Source organism: Photinus pyralis, unplaced genomic scaffold, assembly GCF_008802855.1.
Source record: "Photinus pyralis isolate 1611_PpyrPB1 unplaced genomic scaffold, Ppyr1.3 Ppyr1.4_LG1, whole genome shotgun sequence".
Lineage (NCBI taxonomy): Eukaryota > Metazoa > Arthropoda > Insecta > Coleoptera > Lampyridae > Photinus > Photinus pyralis.
Genome location: NW_022170249.1, coordinates 15,251,645 through 15,266,126, shown reverse-complemented (window position 1 = coordinate 15,266,126; position 14,482 = coordinate 15,251,645). Strand labels below are relative to the sequence as shown.

Genomic DNA, 14,482 nt, shown 5'->3' with positions numbered 1-14,482 from the left:
GCTAAAAAGACCAGTATGTAGGGGCAGTTACGAGTATTTACTTTGAATTTTGCAAGTATAAGCATTTGCTTACTTTTATTCATACGGGCCATTGTCTCAAAAATCATTAAAATCATTTATACATAAATCTATATGCTTAACAGTTATTGACAGCGGCGTGCGTCTACAGAACTAAAAGGGTCATTTTTTAAATGGAAAGTTTTTGTGAGGTATTATTAAAGAATGAACCTTTTTCAATATGACAACATAAAAATTATGATCAAATTAGTAAAATTATAAAATTAATGAACACTATTGTGAAATTTGGTATTCAGTGGTTTGAGGGCTCGAGTCATTCGTTTCTGGGTTCCTATATCCATTCTTAATTTTGACCCTCTGATCCACTAGGTTATAGCGAGAGCTTTCCAGGCCCACTCGTGACCCCTAACTACGACGCTCCGTTCTCAAGACATCGTAGTTTATGTGTTTGCGCTGGGCTGGGTATTTGGGCCTCTACCTCTGTTCCGAAAATCCGACTGTGTCTGCGGTTGGTTTAGGTGGAGATGCGTTATTAGGTTAGGTCAAGATGCGCGGTTAAATTAGATTGCGGTTATGTTAGGTTAGGTTGATACCGCGGTTAGGTTGGGTCGAAATGCAGTTAGGTTAGGTCGAGATGTACGTTCAGGCTTTTCAGAACGCTTTATGTTGAGGAATTCTCATTATGTCATTTAGTACTTGTAATTAGTAAATTAAATAAAATTTGTACTTTCTCTTTTGCACATCTTTGGTTGGAAACACGTGTAACTTTAATTAAAGTTTTATAGTGGTTTTTGGGTAATTTTTCTTTCAGTTTTTATATTTTATCTTTTTTAAGAGCTAAGGGAGAGATGTCGCTATGACCATCACTTAAGGATGTGCCAAACCATTAATTTTACTGTTTCAGCTGAACCAATTTGGCCGAAATTCTTTAGATAAGTGAGGCCTGCCTTTCCAAAACGTTGTAAGTGCCATTTTTATAATTTTTCAGGAGACTCAAAAAAGTGAAAATGTAAAATAATTTTTGACTACTGGAGGGTAGCATGTTGGAAGGAAAGACTCGTAATACAATCAAAGAAATTGACTTGATAATAATAAAAACTTGTACACACAAAACCTTTTATAATTTCAAAATGTTGTAAGTGCAAATTTCAGAATCATGAATCCCCAAGTTATAATAATAATAATAATAATAGCTGATATGTCTAAGACGTGATTGTTATTTTACATGATTTACTGATTTTAAAAGTGTTGTCTCATTTTGATGTATGAAAATTGAAAATCTTCCATAACTTTTAAATCTAAACAACTTTTTTTAATACATTTTTTTATATCTGTTAAAATAAAGGCAGGTTACTCCTGACTAATTTTTAGAATTCAGCAAAAAACAACCTGATTTGGCTAATTTTTTTTAATATCTTAGTTTCAGACTAAGCAGGAGCGATCCTCAGAGCCTGAAGATCCAACTCCAAAAAAATTGTCATATAGATCTTGTGCGCACTCAATCCATGGACACATTGTATAAATACACGTATACCTATTACATTAAGTTAGAAACATCTGGCACACACATATACAGTATTGAATTTTCTTTAATTATAACTGTGGACAATTAAATTAATTAGGCAGGGAAAGTTTTAAAGTGTGTTTTAATGTGCATTAAAAAATACATCCTTTATTTGTACTGGTTCTATAAGCCATGATACCTGTAATTCAATAACTTTATCCCACAAAATGTTAAAGAAAATTGGCGAAAACACATTAGAATAAACAAAACACCGCACCAGAGGAGATGGTTTATTAACCGCGTGATGTCAGAAAGAAATTCAATATGGCGTCTAACCTACGCAATTGTCATATCTTTGAAGCTTATTGTATCATGGGCAGATACAAAGTTTTGACTTTTGAATCTGCGCATTGTAAAACACGGCACCCCCAAATTAATTACAAACCAATTTTTCCGTGGGATGGCACTTACAACGTTCTGGAAAGGCAGGCCTCAAATAGTATTAGAATAAATTCCAGATGTAACTTTTTTATTTGAATTTTTTCTGCAATTTTGTATAAGTATTGTGTTAGTGTCTGTACCAGGTAAGGTATTTCATGAAAATAGATCTTTGTTGACCATTGCCGTTGGCGCAGTGAGCAAGCGCATATTTGTGACGTTGATTTAACATCACTAAAATTTGGTACAATTGGTTCCAGTATTTTTTCTATGAGATAAAGACACCGAATCATTTTCACTGAAATTTCCCACTTGAACCAGCATCACATAATCAAGAAAATAATCTTACAGAATGAACCTTGGAAAGAACAAATGTGTTACTCAACGAGTTACAACTACACAAACGCAGTGAGAGATGTGATCTAGTAGCTAAACTGATCTTAGGCTGTTGACTGAACTTACCTGGTCAGGAAAAAATTTATGCCTCTACTTATCTGCCGCATCCACCCTGTAAATCTAGGATGTAGTAGGGTTTCGCAAATGGCAAAATAGATCTTATTACAATTATTAATTATTTTGAATTGCCGTACTGTGTAATTTGCGAAGGTTCTTTACAAAAGTGAAACCACTCTGTTTACAACTTGATCCAAACACTTACAGTAACAGTACGATTATGGTACCCTCTCTTAGCAACTATCAGATTTTGTTGTTAACTTCAAGTATGATTGGCCCTGTATTATATTTTTATTTAAGAATGCTTGACGACTTATACCCGGTGGTCACTCCAAAGCATGAACCAGGTGACGCAACTGCATTTGCCAATCAAGTACAGGCGGCCGCCGAGCATTTATTGGCCGTCGTTGATGGTAAACAGAAGGAAGTGTTCGACGGATCATATAGTCAAATTAAGGAAGTGATTGGAAAGATTCACGAGAGTGGATATTTCGATCAAGCTGTGGTGAGTATTCTCGATATCTTTGAGTTGAATAAAGTTTTATTGTGTGTTTTCTTTTATCCCAATGGAGAAACTTGCCTTTTTGTGCAGGTTTTTAGAACCATTTTTCACAATATAAGCGGTAAAATGACATTGGAATGGTGTAATGTAAGCTGTAGAAATAATGAATATGGATATTTCCGAGTATATTTTCAATAGAGGGGAATAAGCATGCGGCTCTGACGTGTCATTTTTGTGTTGATAAAGGATTGATTGCTGAATTTGAATCAAGTTTATTTGCATTTAAGATTGGTTTTGTAGTTTTATCAGAGTTGAATGTTTATTTTTTGTGGCAATTGTGTTTAATTTGAGTTTATTCGTGAGGAAGGTTTTTAGTATAGTAGGATTTTCCTTAGTTTGCGCCGACGTCATCAGTTTATTATGACGTCATCACTAAGTTTGTTTACATAGCATCATACAATCAATGGAAGAGAATACGTATGTAGGCATCCATACAGACAGTGCTGCATTGTGGGTGAGACCCTTCGCATCAACGACGTCTATTGACCAATTACTAAACAAAATACTGCGGTAGTTATTTATAACAGGTTGTCTTATGTCGCGATCTTTTACTAACAAGGAGGACATCATTACTTGGACGTAAAGGAAAAATTGTATAAAAAATCATTGCAATTGTTTTCTCGTAATAACAACGCTTGCAGTACTTAGCAGCAGAAGTCGAGAAGCGACTGCAATCTTTACTAACCTCATACTCACAAGCAGAGCAACAGATACTTTTATGTCAAAAGAGTGGACGTTTTGCAGCATTTTCGAATGTGGGTAGCAGTTGGTGAAATAGAAGTCACTATTCGCAGGCTAATATTTAATGCATCTGCAACTCTCTGTGAAATAAAACTTGTTACGTATGTGAGTTCTTATATTACTAAAGTAACCACTATACTGCTGCTGGTAAAACAAAAGTAAAGTGGACCACCATAAGTTGCTTACTTTTTCTTGATAAACCTGATGGCATTTTTGTGTTATACAACCTTTGGTGTAGAATATCTCAGTGAGATTTACTTCTATAATTGTTCGTTATGAAACTAATGGATTTTTTATCGGCTAATGCAGCAAAATGCCATGAAGTAATGAAAACGGTAGCAAACAGTTGTCAAATTTAACGTGTCGCAATGTAAACAATATTCCCCTACAAATGGAATTGATGACGTGCGCGCAAACTAAGGAAAATCCTACTTCGGTATCACTTATTTCAGTTGACTATTAACTGCGGTTAACATTTTATGCAGACGGTATGCGTTTAATTAGTGTTTACAGTACTAGCGTAGGTAAATTGTACATTTCTAATGGGACTAACATTTTAGGCCGCAGATTACGAAACTACCGAGGTTAATGATGCCGATCAGCATTGCAACATTGAGGTTCCCCAACAAATTGAGCCTTTGGAAGAGGAGATCCCTGCAGTAGACACCGTCACCATAGAAACGAATAGACCGGTTCCGTTACCTATTGAACATCCCTTGGAGCAAATACAGCAAACTGACCAACAGATTTATTACCAGCCTCCACCAAGGCCTATTAGTGAGGTGTTGGGCCCTGGTAGTTTTCACTTTCTTCAGGTTGGTAGGCGTTGTTGTAATACAAAGAATATAGAGGGTGCACTTTTAGGACTCCGAATTGGACACTCCCGACACTTTACCCTCGCAAACGTTCACCAACACTAGCTACGTGCAAGCGCCGCCTCCTCCGATTCCCCTTCCCCCAAATTTCCAAACTTTCAATAACATCAACGTTCCTCCGCCTGGTAACGGTATGAACGAAGAAATAGCTCCCCCTTCGGTCGTAGCCCACCCACAACCGCAGCAAATCGAAGAGTCCCAAAAAATGCGCGGTCAGCCTCCGCGACCCCCCAATCAGATGTACTATCAAAATAATCACTCAAACTCAAATAACTACAACAATAATCGACCTCGTCAACCGAGAAGTGGGCCTAGGACCGCCAATCGACATCAATAACGGTTGTACATTGTCCATTTTTCCAGACAAGACAATGACACGATTAATTTTTATTTTAAAACAAAAGTATTGTCGAAGTATAATAATTAGGCATAATTACAACATCTCTAAAAAGTTTATTTGACCTCTTATATTGTGACAACAATATTTTCGATTTGTAAATAACACAATATTGCATTTCTAAACTAAATAAGATGCGTTTATACTTATTTCTACCCTTTCAGTATCGCGCCGTAGTGGTATATTTTATCTTAATTATTCGTTTATTTTACATCTCTCAATTGTTTGAAGAAATTACTAAGTAAATTGCGGCATTGTAGTTTTAATAGTAGACGTATGGGTTGTTTTTTTATTATCAAAAATATAGTGAAATTACAGTGTCCAAGCAGCTAGTCTTCTTGTAGTTCATTATTATGAGAAGTTTGTAATCTTTTTCATATAAAAACAAAACATTAAACAGCCCATAAATCCAAGATTGCTTTTTTTAAAAATTGTAACATATTTTGCCAGTTTAGTTTCTTACCAAGAAGTATGTATGATATTTGGTTATTTTCAATAAAAGGCACAAACAGCCGACATTGACTTCTTCCCTCCATGATTTCCCAAGGTTCACTAAAAACAATTATTATATAGGACTAAAGCATATAATCAACTTAAAGAACACTGAGAACAAGACGTTTTCATTTTGTTAAGATTTAAATTTAAACAAAATTCTCGATAAAATAGCATTTGTTGTTAAATTTAAGGTAACTAACAACAATAAAATTGATAATATTAAACTATTAGGGTCCAGGGGTTATCGAAGAGTGTAAAAGAGAAAAGATGGCTGCTGCTTAAAAATTAACTTATTTAAGTAATCCTGTAAATAAAATAAATTTTAGACCAGTTCATACCTTTAATGAATTTATGACTCTCTTAATGGGGATTTTTAGCGTATTTTTGATTCTAAAAAAGAAGCTAATTATTTCACCGTCGTTTGTTTGGACGCCTTATAAATCAAATGAGATCTCGGCAACGGAATATTGTAGAACGTTCTGGTTTTTGGCATATTCGTACAATTGTGTTATTCCTGCAGTGCTTAGTCTGAAAGCAGAAAGTCATAAGTAAATAATCTGTGACTCCACGTTGGGCGCCAAATAATGATGTGTGCAAAGGCATGCAGTCACTATGCCACCCACAAAACCACTATGTCTACCCAACAAACACTTATCTTTAAAACACGCTTTGAATAATAATAGGCGCTTTCTTTCGGTGATCCAAACGCGTTTGGATTGTCAAATCACGTTCTTTCGAAGTGTGATCTTATAATCATGATTACTAAAATCGTGAACAAACTGAACATAAAATTTTTTTGACACGAATTCCTAACCTATAAATGCAAGGATATTTTTGCTCAAATGTTAGATTAGTCAATATTTGTAACTGAAGAGGAGCATATCGTGCAAGTACTTCCACTTGTATTTAAATTATTTTCATAATCCAAACAAAAAATACATAATTCGAATGCAAATGTGCGCTACGTAAACTTAACCAAACTTTGATTCAAATTCGCGCGTTCTTTCGTAAAACGTGATCCTACGAATCACGATCTCGAAATCATGATTGCGAAGTAGCCGAAAGAAAGCGCCTATAGTTCTCATTTATTGCCATAGATTGTAAAAAAACAGTTTACAGGAAAAAACCTACCTATTGTAATGGTACCAGTATATTTATAGATTTAGAGATGTATATCACTTCCAAGGAACACTAACTTTCGTAATTATGAAACGATTTCGACCTAACTTTAACGGTTGGTCTAACTCATAAATATTTCGGTCAAGTTCGTGAATCAGTCAATTCCGCAATATTGGAACAAAATGGCGGACATAAGTCTTATGTACACCGGGTCGGCCAAGCCGAAAGGGATTTTTGTTTTAAGTTTTCTAAAGCCCATCACACAATGAAAAAAATATGGAATAAGAAATAATGACGCCGTACACGCAAAACACAACAAACAAATAGCAACAGACTATAAACCAATCAGAATACCATGCCGTTTGAATTTATGTCATTATAATGGCAGATAAATGTAAGGTCACAATTCGACATGACAAGGTATATTGATTCTACAATCAATTTTTTAGCTCCAATATGGCGGATTATGATAAGTTGTCGCCACTGTCCTTAAGTCACTGTAGTAAATACGGTATTATCTAGTGGGAATAATGCGCGAGCACGCCGTCTAAACGCGCCTTTAGCGAAGTGTGATTCATCCTGACATGACAGTTACATTACTGAACAGCTGAGGTATATCATGCAAAGAGGAATTTCCTCTTTGATATCATAAATAAAGGTGTTGTTATTTATATCATGGTATCACAGACCATCAACGGGCATGGTATTGTTGAGTGGTATTTAGTTACTATCTGTGCTGTACGTATTACGCGATGCGCGCCCAAAGTTGTTCGTATTCGTTTTTGTGGGATCAAATAAACAAACAGTGTGTCGCGTAAACGGCTTTTGCCTAATTACTAACGTACCCAAATTACATTTCCTCCAGCGCGTGGTGTCACATTTTACCTTGAAGAAACCGTTCAACATTGTGCTTGTGCGATAATGTCTGCAATTGTAAAAGTGGAAATCAAAGAAGAAGAAATAATTGAATTTATGAATCACAAAGTTGTACGTAGCAATGAAGTCTCCGGAACAATCAAACGTGAACTTGAAAGTACCGTCAATGGGGATTATTTTAATGTCACGTGTAATTTGAAAGATGAAAATGAGGTACAGGAATCTGAAGATTTCTCGTGCACTAGAGGTCCACTGATTTCACTAAGTTTTAATTGTGCTCAGTCTGATTTTGTAACAAATAATACAGCAACTTGGAGAGGACATCTGCATACACATAAGATTTTGAGATTTTTAAAATGCTCTTTTTGCGATTATGCAACCAATAACAAATACAGTTTTAAAATGCATCTTTTGATCCATAAGATCGACAAAGATTTGAAATGCACAGAGTGCGATTATGAAACCAATTATAAATCCAATTTTAAAATACATCTTTTAACACATAAGGCTACCAAGGACTTGAAATGTACACAGTGTGATTATGCAACTAATAACAAATTCTATTTAAAAACACATCTGTTAAGACACAACAGTCTCAAGGATTTGAAGTGTGATAACTGTGATTACGAAACAAATATCAAATACAATTTTAAAAAACATCAGTTAACGCACAGCAAGACTGGGAAACATTTAAAATGTGCACATTGCGATTTTGCAACAAATCATAAATCCATTTTGAGAGAACATCTGCAAACACATAAGACTACCAGAGATTTCAAATGCTCTCTCTGTGATCATGCAACCAATAACAAGTCCAGTTTTAAAATCCATCTTTTAACTCATAGGACTGCCAAAGATTTGAAATGCACTCAGTGTGATTTTGCAACCAATTTCAAATCCCATTTTAAAACGCATCTTTTAACACATAAGACTGTTAAGGATTTGAAATGCAGTCAGTGTGATTATGCAACCAATTACAGGTCAAATTTCAACAAGCATCTGTTAACCCATAGTAAAACTGCCAAGTATTTAAAATGTGCACAGTGTGATTATGCAACTATTTTTAAATCCAATTTGAAAAACCATCTGCAAAGACATAATGCTTCCATTGATTTCAAATGCCCTCAGTGTGATTATGGAACCAATTACAAATCTAACTTTAAAATCCATCTTCTAACGCATAAGACTGACAAGGACTTGAAATATACACAGTGTGGTTTTGCAACCAACAACAAATTCAAAACGCACAAGGTCACCGAAGATATAAAACATAACATTGCCACCGATTTTGAATGTGCTTGGTGTGATTATGGAACCAATTACAAATATTCTTTTAAAAGGCATCTGTTGTCACACAAAACTACCAAGGAGTTACAATGTGCACACTGTGATTTCGCAACTAATTACAAAGCTTATTTCGAAAAACATTTGCGAACACACTAGATTGTTGAGGCCTTCAAGTGCTGTTTGTGATTACAAGAGCCAATAACAAATTGCCACTGATTTGGAATGAGCTTGGTAGTGATTATGGAACCAATTCCAAACACAAGCAACACTGCGCTGTTGTAATTGTTATAATTATTTAAATTATGTTTATCTCTAGATTAACGTACAATTATGCACTTTAATCTATGAGATATATGATTTAACATTTATCCTATACATTGATAGGACCTATACGTGAAGTGCCTTATAATACGCTAAACCTTTTTATTTAGTAAAAGTACTCCGATAAGGAATTCGATTACATAATCTTTAAATTTTTTGAGGACTTTTCGTCAATTTGTCTAATCTTTAATATTTATTCTTCACCTACTACTAATGTAGACGATATGTAAGATCACAGGGCATATGTTATAGAGGCATCTCGCATATATTAGGCAACACAATATCAGTGTATAAATTGATCTCTAAAGCACACAGGCGTTGTGCCCTTAATGTTGTAGTGCCTTATGCCCGTTTGCACCAACAAATTTAAGTGGAGCTTAGCTTAAGCGTCCCTTAAAATCCATTGTCTCAATAATCGTTGCCATGGATTTTAAGGGACGCTTAAGCTAAGCTCCACCGTTGAGTGAAAAGTAATAAGAGACGCAACTTGATCAATTTATATGAGGCTTGTGCGGGCACCGACAAATAGATGCGCCAGTTGTCAAAAGGCACCGAGATCACAGAGTACTTGACTTTTATTCGGTGCCGAGGCCCGAGATGTTTCAGTGACGTAATTGATTGGAAAGTGTTGGTGATGACGTCACGACAGGGCTGCCAAATAAACAGCTGATGGAAATAAAACAATTCATTCACAAAACACAAATTCATTTTTAGTGCGCGTTTTGCAATGGCGTTTTGTTTCCGATTTCCCTTTTTAGTGCTACTGTCGTGGATGTCCACATGATTCAAGACGGGAAACGTGCAGTTGTTCCGATTTCCAGCAGAAAATAAACAATTTTACTAGTGGAAAAAGATGTGCAGGTAAGATCTTTGAAACCCAAAGCCCTATTTGTACGCCAAATGATAGTTCAGAAAATAATAAATACCTATTCTTCTCTACAAAAGTTTATTACTCTTTACTCACCTTGCACAATATTAATTGTAGTAGAGCGAGCCAATCGAGATCCGAAGTAGAGTGATGGTAACAACATGTTGGGTCACCACTACCATATTATTCCCATGGAATAAAGAGGGCACATGGAAATTTCTTTATCGAGAAACGTGGAAAAGGTGTGTATTAATAAACATTTTTCTGAAATTTGAAAGTGTATTTTCAGAAAAACCAAAAAAGTTTGACCAGTAAGAAATGTAACGAAGAACCCGGAGCCATGGAAGCAGGTCCTTTCACTTCAACATTTCTGCTAAAATCTCGAACACTTGAAAAAACCGAGTTGTACTTTTTCAAAGAAGAAAATACTAATTTAAATGAAACCCTACAACTACAACAGTGTGAAAAAAAACTATTGTTCCAAGATATTAGTGGGGCTCACTTTTTAGTGTAGCTGGGCTGTGGAAATCATACCACCAGACTATCTATTATGTACGTTGATGAAGTTTCGATTAAATTTAAAATATTTTAAGTGTTTTAGATTTACAGTGAGTAGGTAACATGAAAATGCAAAACATTATCGTCACATTTATATGTGCTACTTGTAATGTTGTACGCGGGCCTTATGAGTAATATGAGTAATAGAGAGAAAAATTATCTTTTTATATCGACATGCTTCAAAGACATCACAAATGGCAGAATTGTGTTGGATTGCACGGAAATTGAAGGTGCAATTCCGCATTCCTTTAAAAAAGCTTTATCTTCTGATTACAAGCAGTGCAGCAACAACTTTTGAGAGTGATTTATTTCCAGGATCATTACATTAGACAAAGTGGCGTCATGCCTCATTTGAGAGAGCATTCCACTGTATTGTTCAAACTTGTGCACCACTAGATTTTCAATATGAGAATTAAAAAAATGTTTACCATTGGCCACTGATTAAATAAATTAAAATTAAGGAACATGTACAAATAGTTTTATTTCATTTTCCATATGTGTAAATATCAATACATATTTAATTAAAAACTAAAATCACTTACTAAGAAAACTAACAGATAACAATACAATACTAACTGTTTTAATAATTTACCTAAAAGGTTACAAACATATTAAATTTGAATTGTTCTCCATTCTTACATCTATCGCAATTTAGGAGTCCACATGACAAAGATCTTTTCATCATAAGAACAAGTTCTTGTATTTAATGAAAAGCATGGTGTGACCTTTTCACATTTGAACTACCATCAAATATGAATTTTTGCTCATTCTTAATTCATCTAGTATTCTATGACCAATGACCATGTCCACTTTGGATTTCATAAGATCTTATGAATTCATTACGCTTTCTTCAGACACAGCGTTAATCCTGCGCGGTTCTATCTGAACGATTTGAAACATTTTCATGTAAATAAAAATAAGGTCCTCTTGAGAATCGCGCGATTACCGGCGTGTCGGAACAAGCACGCAAATAATAATTACTGCTATTTTCCATCGCGAACGCCAAAATTGACAAACGTGATTACCATGACATCCACTAGTATGGGCACTTGATAATTTTGAATTTTGTTTTATGAAAAATGCAAATAAAATCTGTTTGGACCGTTGTAGATTAAATTTTGAATGATACAATATGAACATTATTAATGAAACCTGTGGAACTAAAACTACGTGTTACACCTCGTGATTTTAACGTTACACGCGTTTCATTATGATGATTATATCGAACTTGTATCATTAATAACTAGTATCTGCTCCCACGAAGCCATAGCTAAAAAACCATTCCCACAAAGTCATATTCTGGTTAGAATTAGTTTTACGTTCATCATTTAACTCGCGAGTTTAACTCCCACTGTATCCACTTTTATTCCATCTAAATTCCTTTCCTTTAGTCCAGAGAAATCCAAGCCAGAATCCACTTTATTCCGTATAAATTCCTTTTTTTGGCGAAGAGGAATAGAAAGAAGCAGGACATCTACAAACAATTTTTCAATTGGTTTAGTAAAAAAAAGTGCTGTAATTTTCAGATAGGTACATTTATAATAATAAATTAATAATTTCCTGTGATCACAAAGAAGTAGCTTTAAAAACTCTTCTTATCTCATTATCTACTATCCAGGAATAAAAATAAGTTTGTATTGTTGGCATTTCTAGATTAATAGGTATTAATTGACGTTTGTTAATTTAAAGGTTGACAGTTTCAAATCGTATCTCATCGGACAACCTCAACAGACTCCTTGACTCTGCAACTCACATACCCAGGCCATGTCCTTCACCATATTTATTTGCAATTAGCAGTCGGGTCTAAAGCCCCAGTCAGATAGGTGTAGTACGGTGCCGTTGCCTTGTTGTGCAGTGCGGGTCGGTGCTGTCATGTTGACATTTGCATTCACAATCACCGCAAAATTGGCCCGGCTCCACAAGTATGAACTACCAACAACAACGGCAGCAGCAAATTAGCTTTGACAGATCGTCACGACAAATATGTTGCACTTCCATTGGTACGCTAACTGGAGTGCAGAAAGTTTGAGGAGTACCACCTATCTGCATGGGGCTAAGTGTTTCATACATTGCTTATTTAAAAAGAATTTAAAAATTGTGTGGAAATTAATCTTACTTACCTGTTTAGTGCTTTCAATCTCATCCTCTGTTCGTGGCACCACATTGCACTTTCGGAAACAATTCCAACACGGAAACTGCGTTGTTTCAATAGATGAGATTGGCTCTTTCCATTAGGATACTGTATCAGTTTTTCTCTCAATTTTACGAATATTGTTATTTGCATACAGCAAAACAGCGCAGATATGCTGTTACTAAATTGCCACTTGCTACAATTCTTCTTCGTTTAAATTAACCTAAAATAAAATGTTGAGTTACCTGCACTTATATCACATATTATTATAAAAAAACCTTATGCAAAGCATTATTCCCTTACCGCCACTTGCATTTCTTTTCATACTTCCTTCATTCATTTATAAGCATTATTTGTTCATGTCCATTAAATTACACCGCAAGCACATTTCCACTAACTAGGTATATTCGCATTTACCAAACGCGGTAATTTCTTCAGAAAATGCTCGAAAAGGTCGGACAAGTTTATTAACGCCATGTTACAAATAAGGTAAACAAACTCCCATCAGCTGTTTGGGGGTCGGGATAAGACGTGAATGACGTCACACTTTCGTAATAGTATTAAGTCCAAAATTAAAATACGATGGCAGCACTATCCATAAACTTGTTTTTTGTCAGCGCCGCACGGAAAACTACGGCAAGTGAGATAGAAATATAGATGTCGCCTTAGAAAAAGAAAGAGGACTTAAGGTTATCGCAATTTTATATACAGTTGCGCCTCTTTACTATTTTTCACTCAACGGTTGAATGCATGACAAGCTCTCGTGGGGTAGATCAAGCCACATTATTCGAAACGGCATATGATTTACGTGAAACATTTCTTCCACCTGATTACGATGACGACCTCTTAAAAGATATAAAAGCTCGGATACAAAGTCCTACCGAAAATATCGACATTTATTTTGCGACTTTGCAAAACATCTTTACTAGGTTTGCTCAGCCACCTTCTGAATTACAGCATGTGAAAATTATTCGATGAAATTTACTTCCATTTTACTTAGACAAATTGGGTTCCAGCACTCAAACATCCGTTTGTGTATACTACGCGAGTGCAAAACCTACGATGTAATGTGGTACGAAATTAATAGTTTATTTATTTATTATCCCTCTCTTGCTCTGGGCCCTCAACAGGCATAATGCTTTTTAGAGGTGCCTCTGCAGAAGGTCTTAAGTTGTTCTATACTACCTTACCAATTACGAAAACTGCAGGAAAACATAATTCGGAGTCGCCGGCAGAATGCTCGAAACTAGTCTTAGGTAATTCCCATCTTTGCCACAGATGAAAAATTCACCACAACCCAGGTTCGAATACCCGACCTCCGGATTTATAGCCCAACGCTCTACCAATGAACCATAAAACCGAGTTAATGCATTAAGAAATAAGAGTACTTTGTAACCAGAGTTCTCCTATCAAACATCTCGTCAAAATGTACCGCGCACACCACTTCATTCGGCGAATGCTCCGTGTTGGAACTGCCAAAAGTTAGGTCATACGATGTCTGAATACCCTGACTCAAAATTATTACTAAACTACCGTTCTGGTGGGATTCAATATCCTATAATTGTCCCTGTTCGGGAAACGCGGCGAGATACCTCCTCAGTCCAGGCGAAATCCGTACCTACGACCACTTTTTGCGCAATTATATTATAATTACTTATTCAATGGTTGAACGCACTCGAAGATCCCTAGGGACGTCTTGCAAGGTGGGCGCTGAGCCTGCAACCTTATAATTTTAAGGGAACTTTGAATTCGATTGGGAAGTTAGTAATGAAAATTAAGTTAATAAATAAAAGTTTTGTAGTTTGAAACACTTTTTTTTTTAATGGTGACTGGGAGAAG

The 14,482-nt window shown here is 35.6% G+C and overlaps 2 protein-coding genes and 2 long non-coding RNA genes across 6 annotated transcripts; 2 read left to right on the top strand and 2 right to left on the bottom strand.

The window, feature by feature from the left end:
• Positions 1 to 2,555: 2,555 nt before the first annotated feature.
• Positions 2,556 to 5,501, top strand: LOC116174972 (ribonuclease 3-like). Its single transcript, XM_031493016.1, has 3 exons — positions 2,556 to 2,918; positions 4,277 to 4,531; positions 4,581 to 5,501. The coding sequence occupies exons 1-3, from the start codon at positions 2,634 to 2,636 to the stop codon at positions 4,926 to 4,928; spliced, it is 888 nt and encodes a 295-aa protein (XP_031348876.1). The 5' UTR covers positions 2,556 to 2,633; the 3' UTR covers positions 4,929 to 5,501.
• On the bottom strand, positions 5,262 to 6,799 carry LOC116174992. Its single transcript, XR_004146214.1, has 3 exons — positions 6,615 to 6,799; positions 5,822 to 6,011; positions 5,262 to 5,540 (listed from the first exon to the last, which is right to left on the bottom strand). It is a non-coding gene; the product is annotated as an uncharacterized LOC116174992 (long non-coding RNA).
• A 367-nt stretch (positions 6,800 to 7,166) lies between these two features.
• On the top strand, positions 7,167 to 10,780 carry LOC116174957 (zinc finger protein 675-like). Of its 2 annotated transcripts, XM_031493004.1 has the most exons (4): positions 7,167 to 9,947; positions 10,072 to 10,196; positions 10,244 to 10,506; positions 10,556 to 10,780. In XM_031493004.1, exon 1 carries the CDS (start codon positions 7,524 to 7,526, stop codon positions 8,919 to 8,921), a length of 1,398 nt encoding a protein of 465 aa, XP_031348864.1. In that variant the 5' UTR covers positions 7,167 to 7,523; the 3' UTR covers positions 8,922 to 9,947; positions 10,072 to 10,196; positions 10,244 to 10,506; positions 10,556 to 10,780. The 2 variants fall into 2 exon arrangements, with proteins under 2 accessions (XP_031348864.1, XP_031348857.1); XM_031492997.1 differs by having other exon boundaries at positions 10,244 to 10,780.
• A 197-nt stretch (positions 10,781 to 10,977) lies between these two features.
• LOC116174983 lies at positions 10,978 to 13,290 on the bottom strand. 2 transcript variants are annotated; one of them, XR_004146210.1, is made up of 3 exons: positions 12,922 to 13,290; positions 12,633 to 12,866; positions 10,978 to 11,986 (listed from the first exon to the last, which is right to left on the bottom strand). It is a non-coding gene; the product is annotated as an uncharacterized LOC116174983 (long non-coding RNA). The 2 variants fall into 2 exon arrangements; XR_004146211.1 differs by having other exon boundaries at positions 12,947 to 13,290.
• Between the last annotated feature and the right edge of the window lie 1,192 nt (positions 13,291 to 14,482).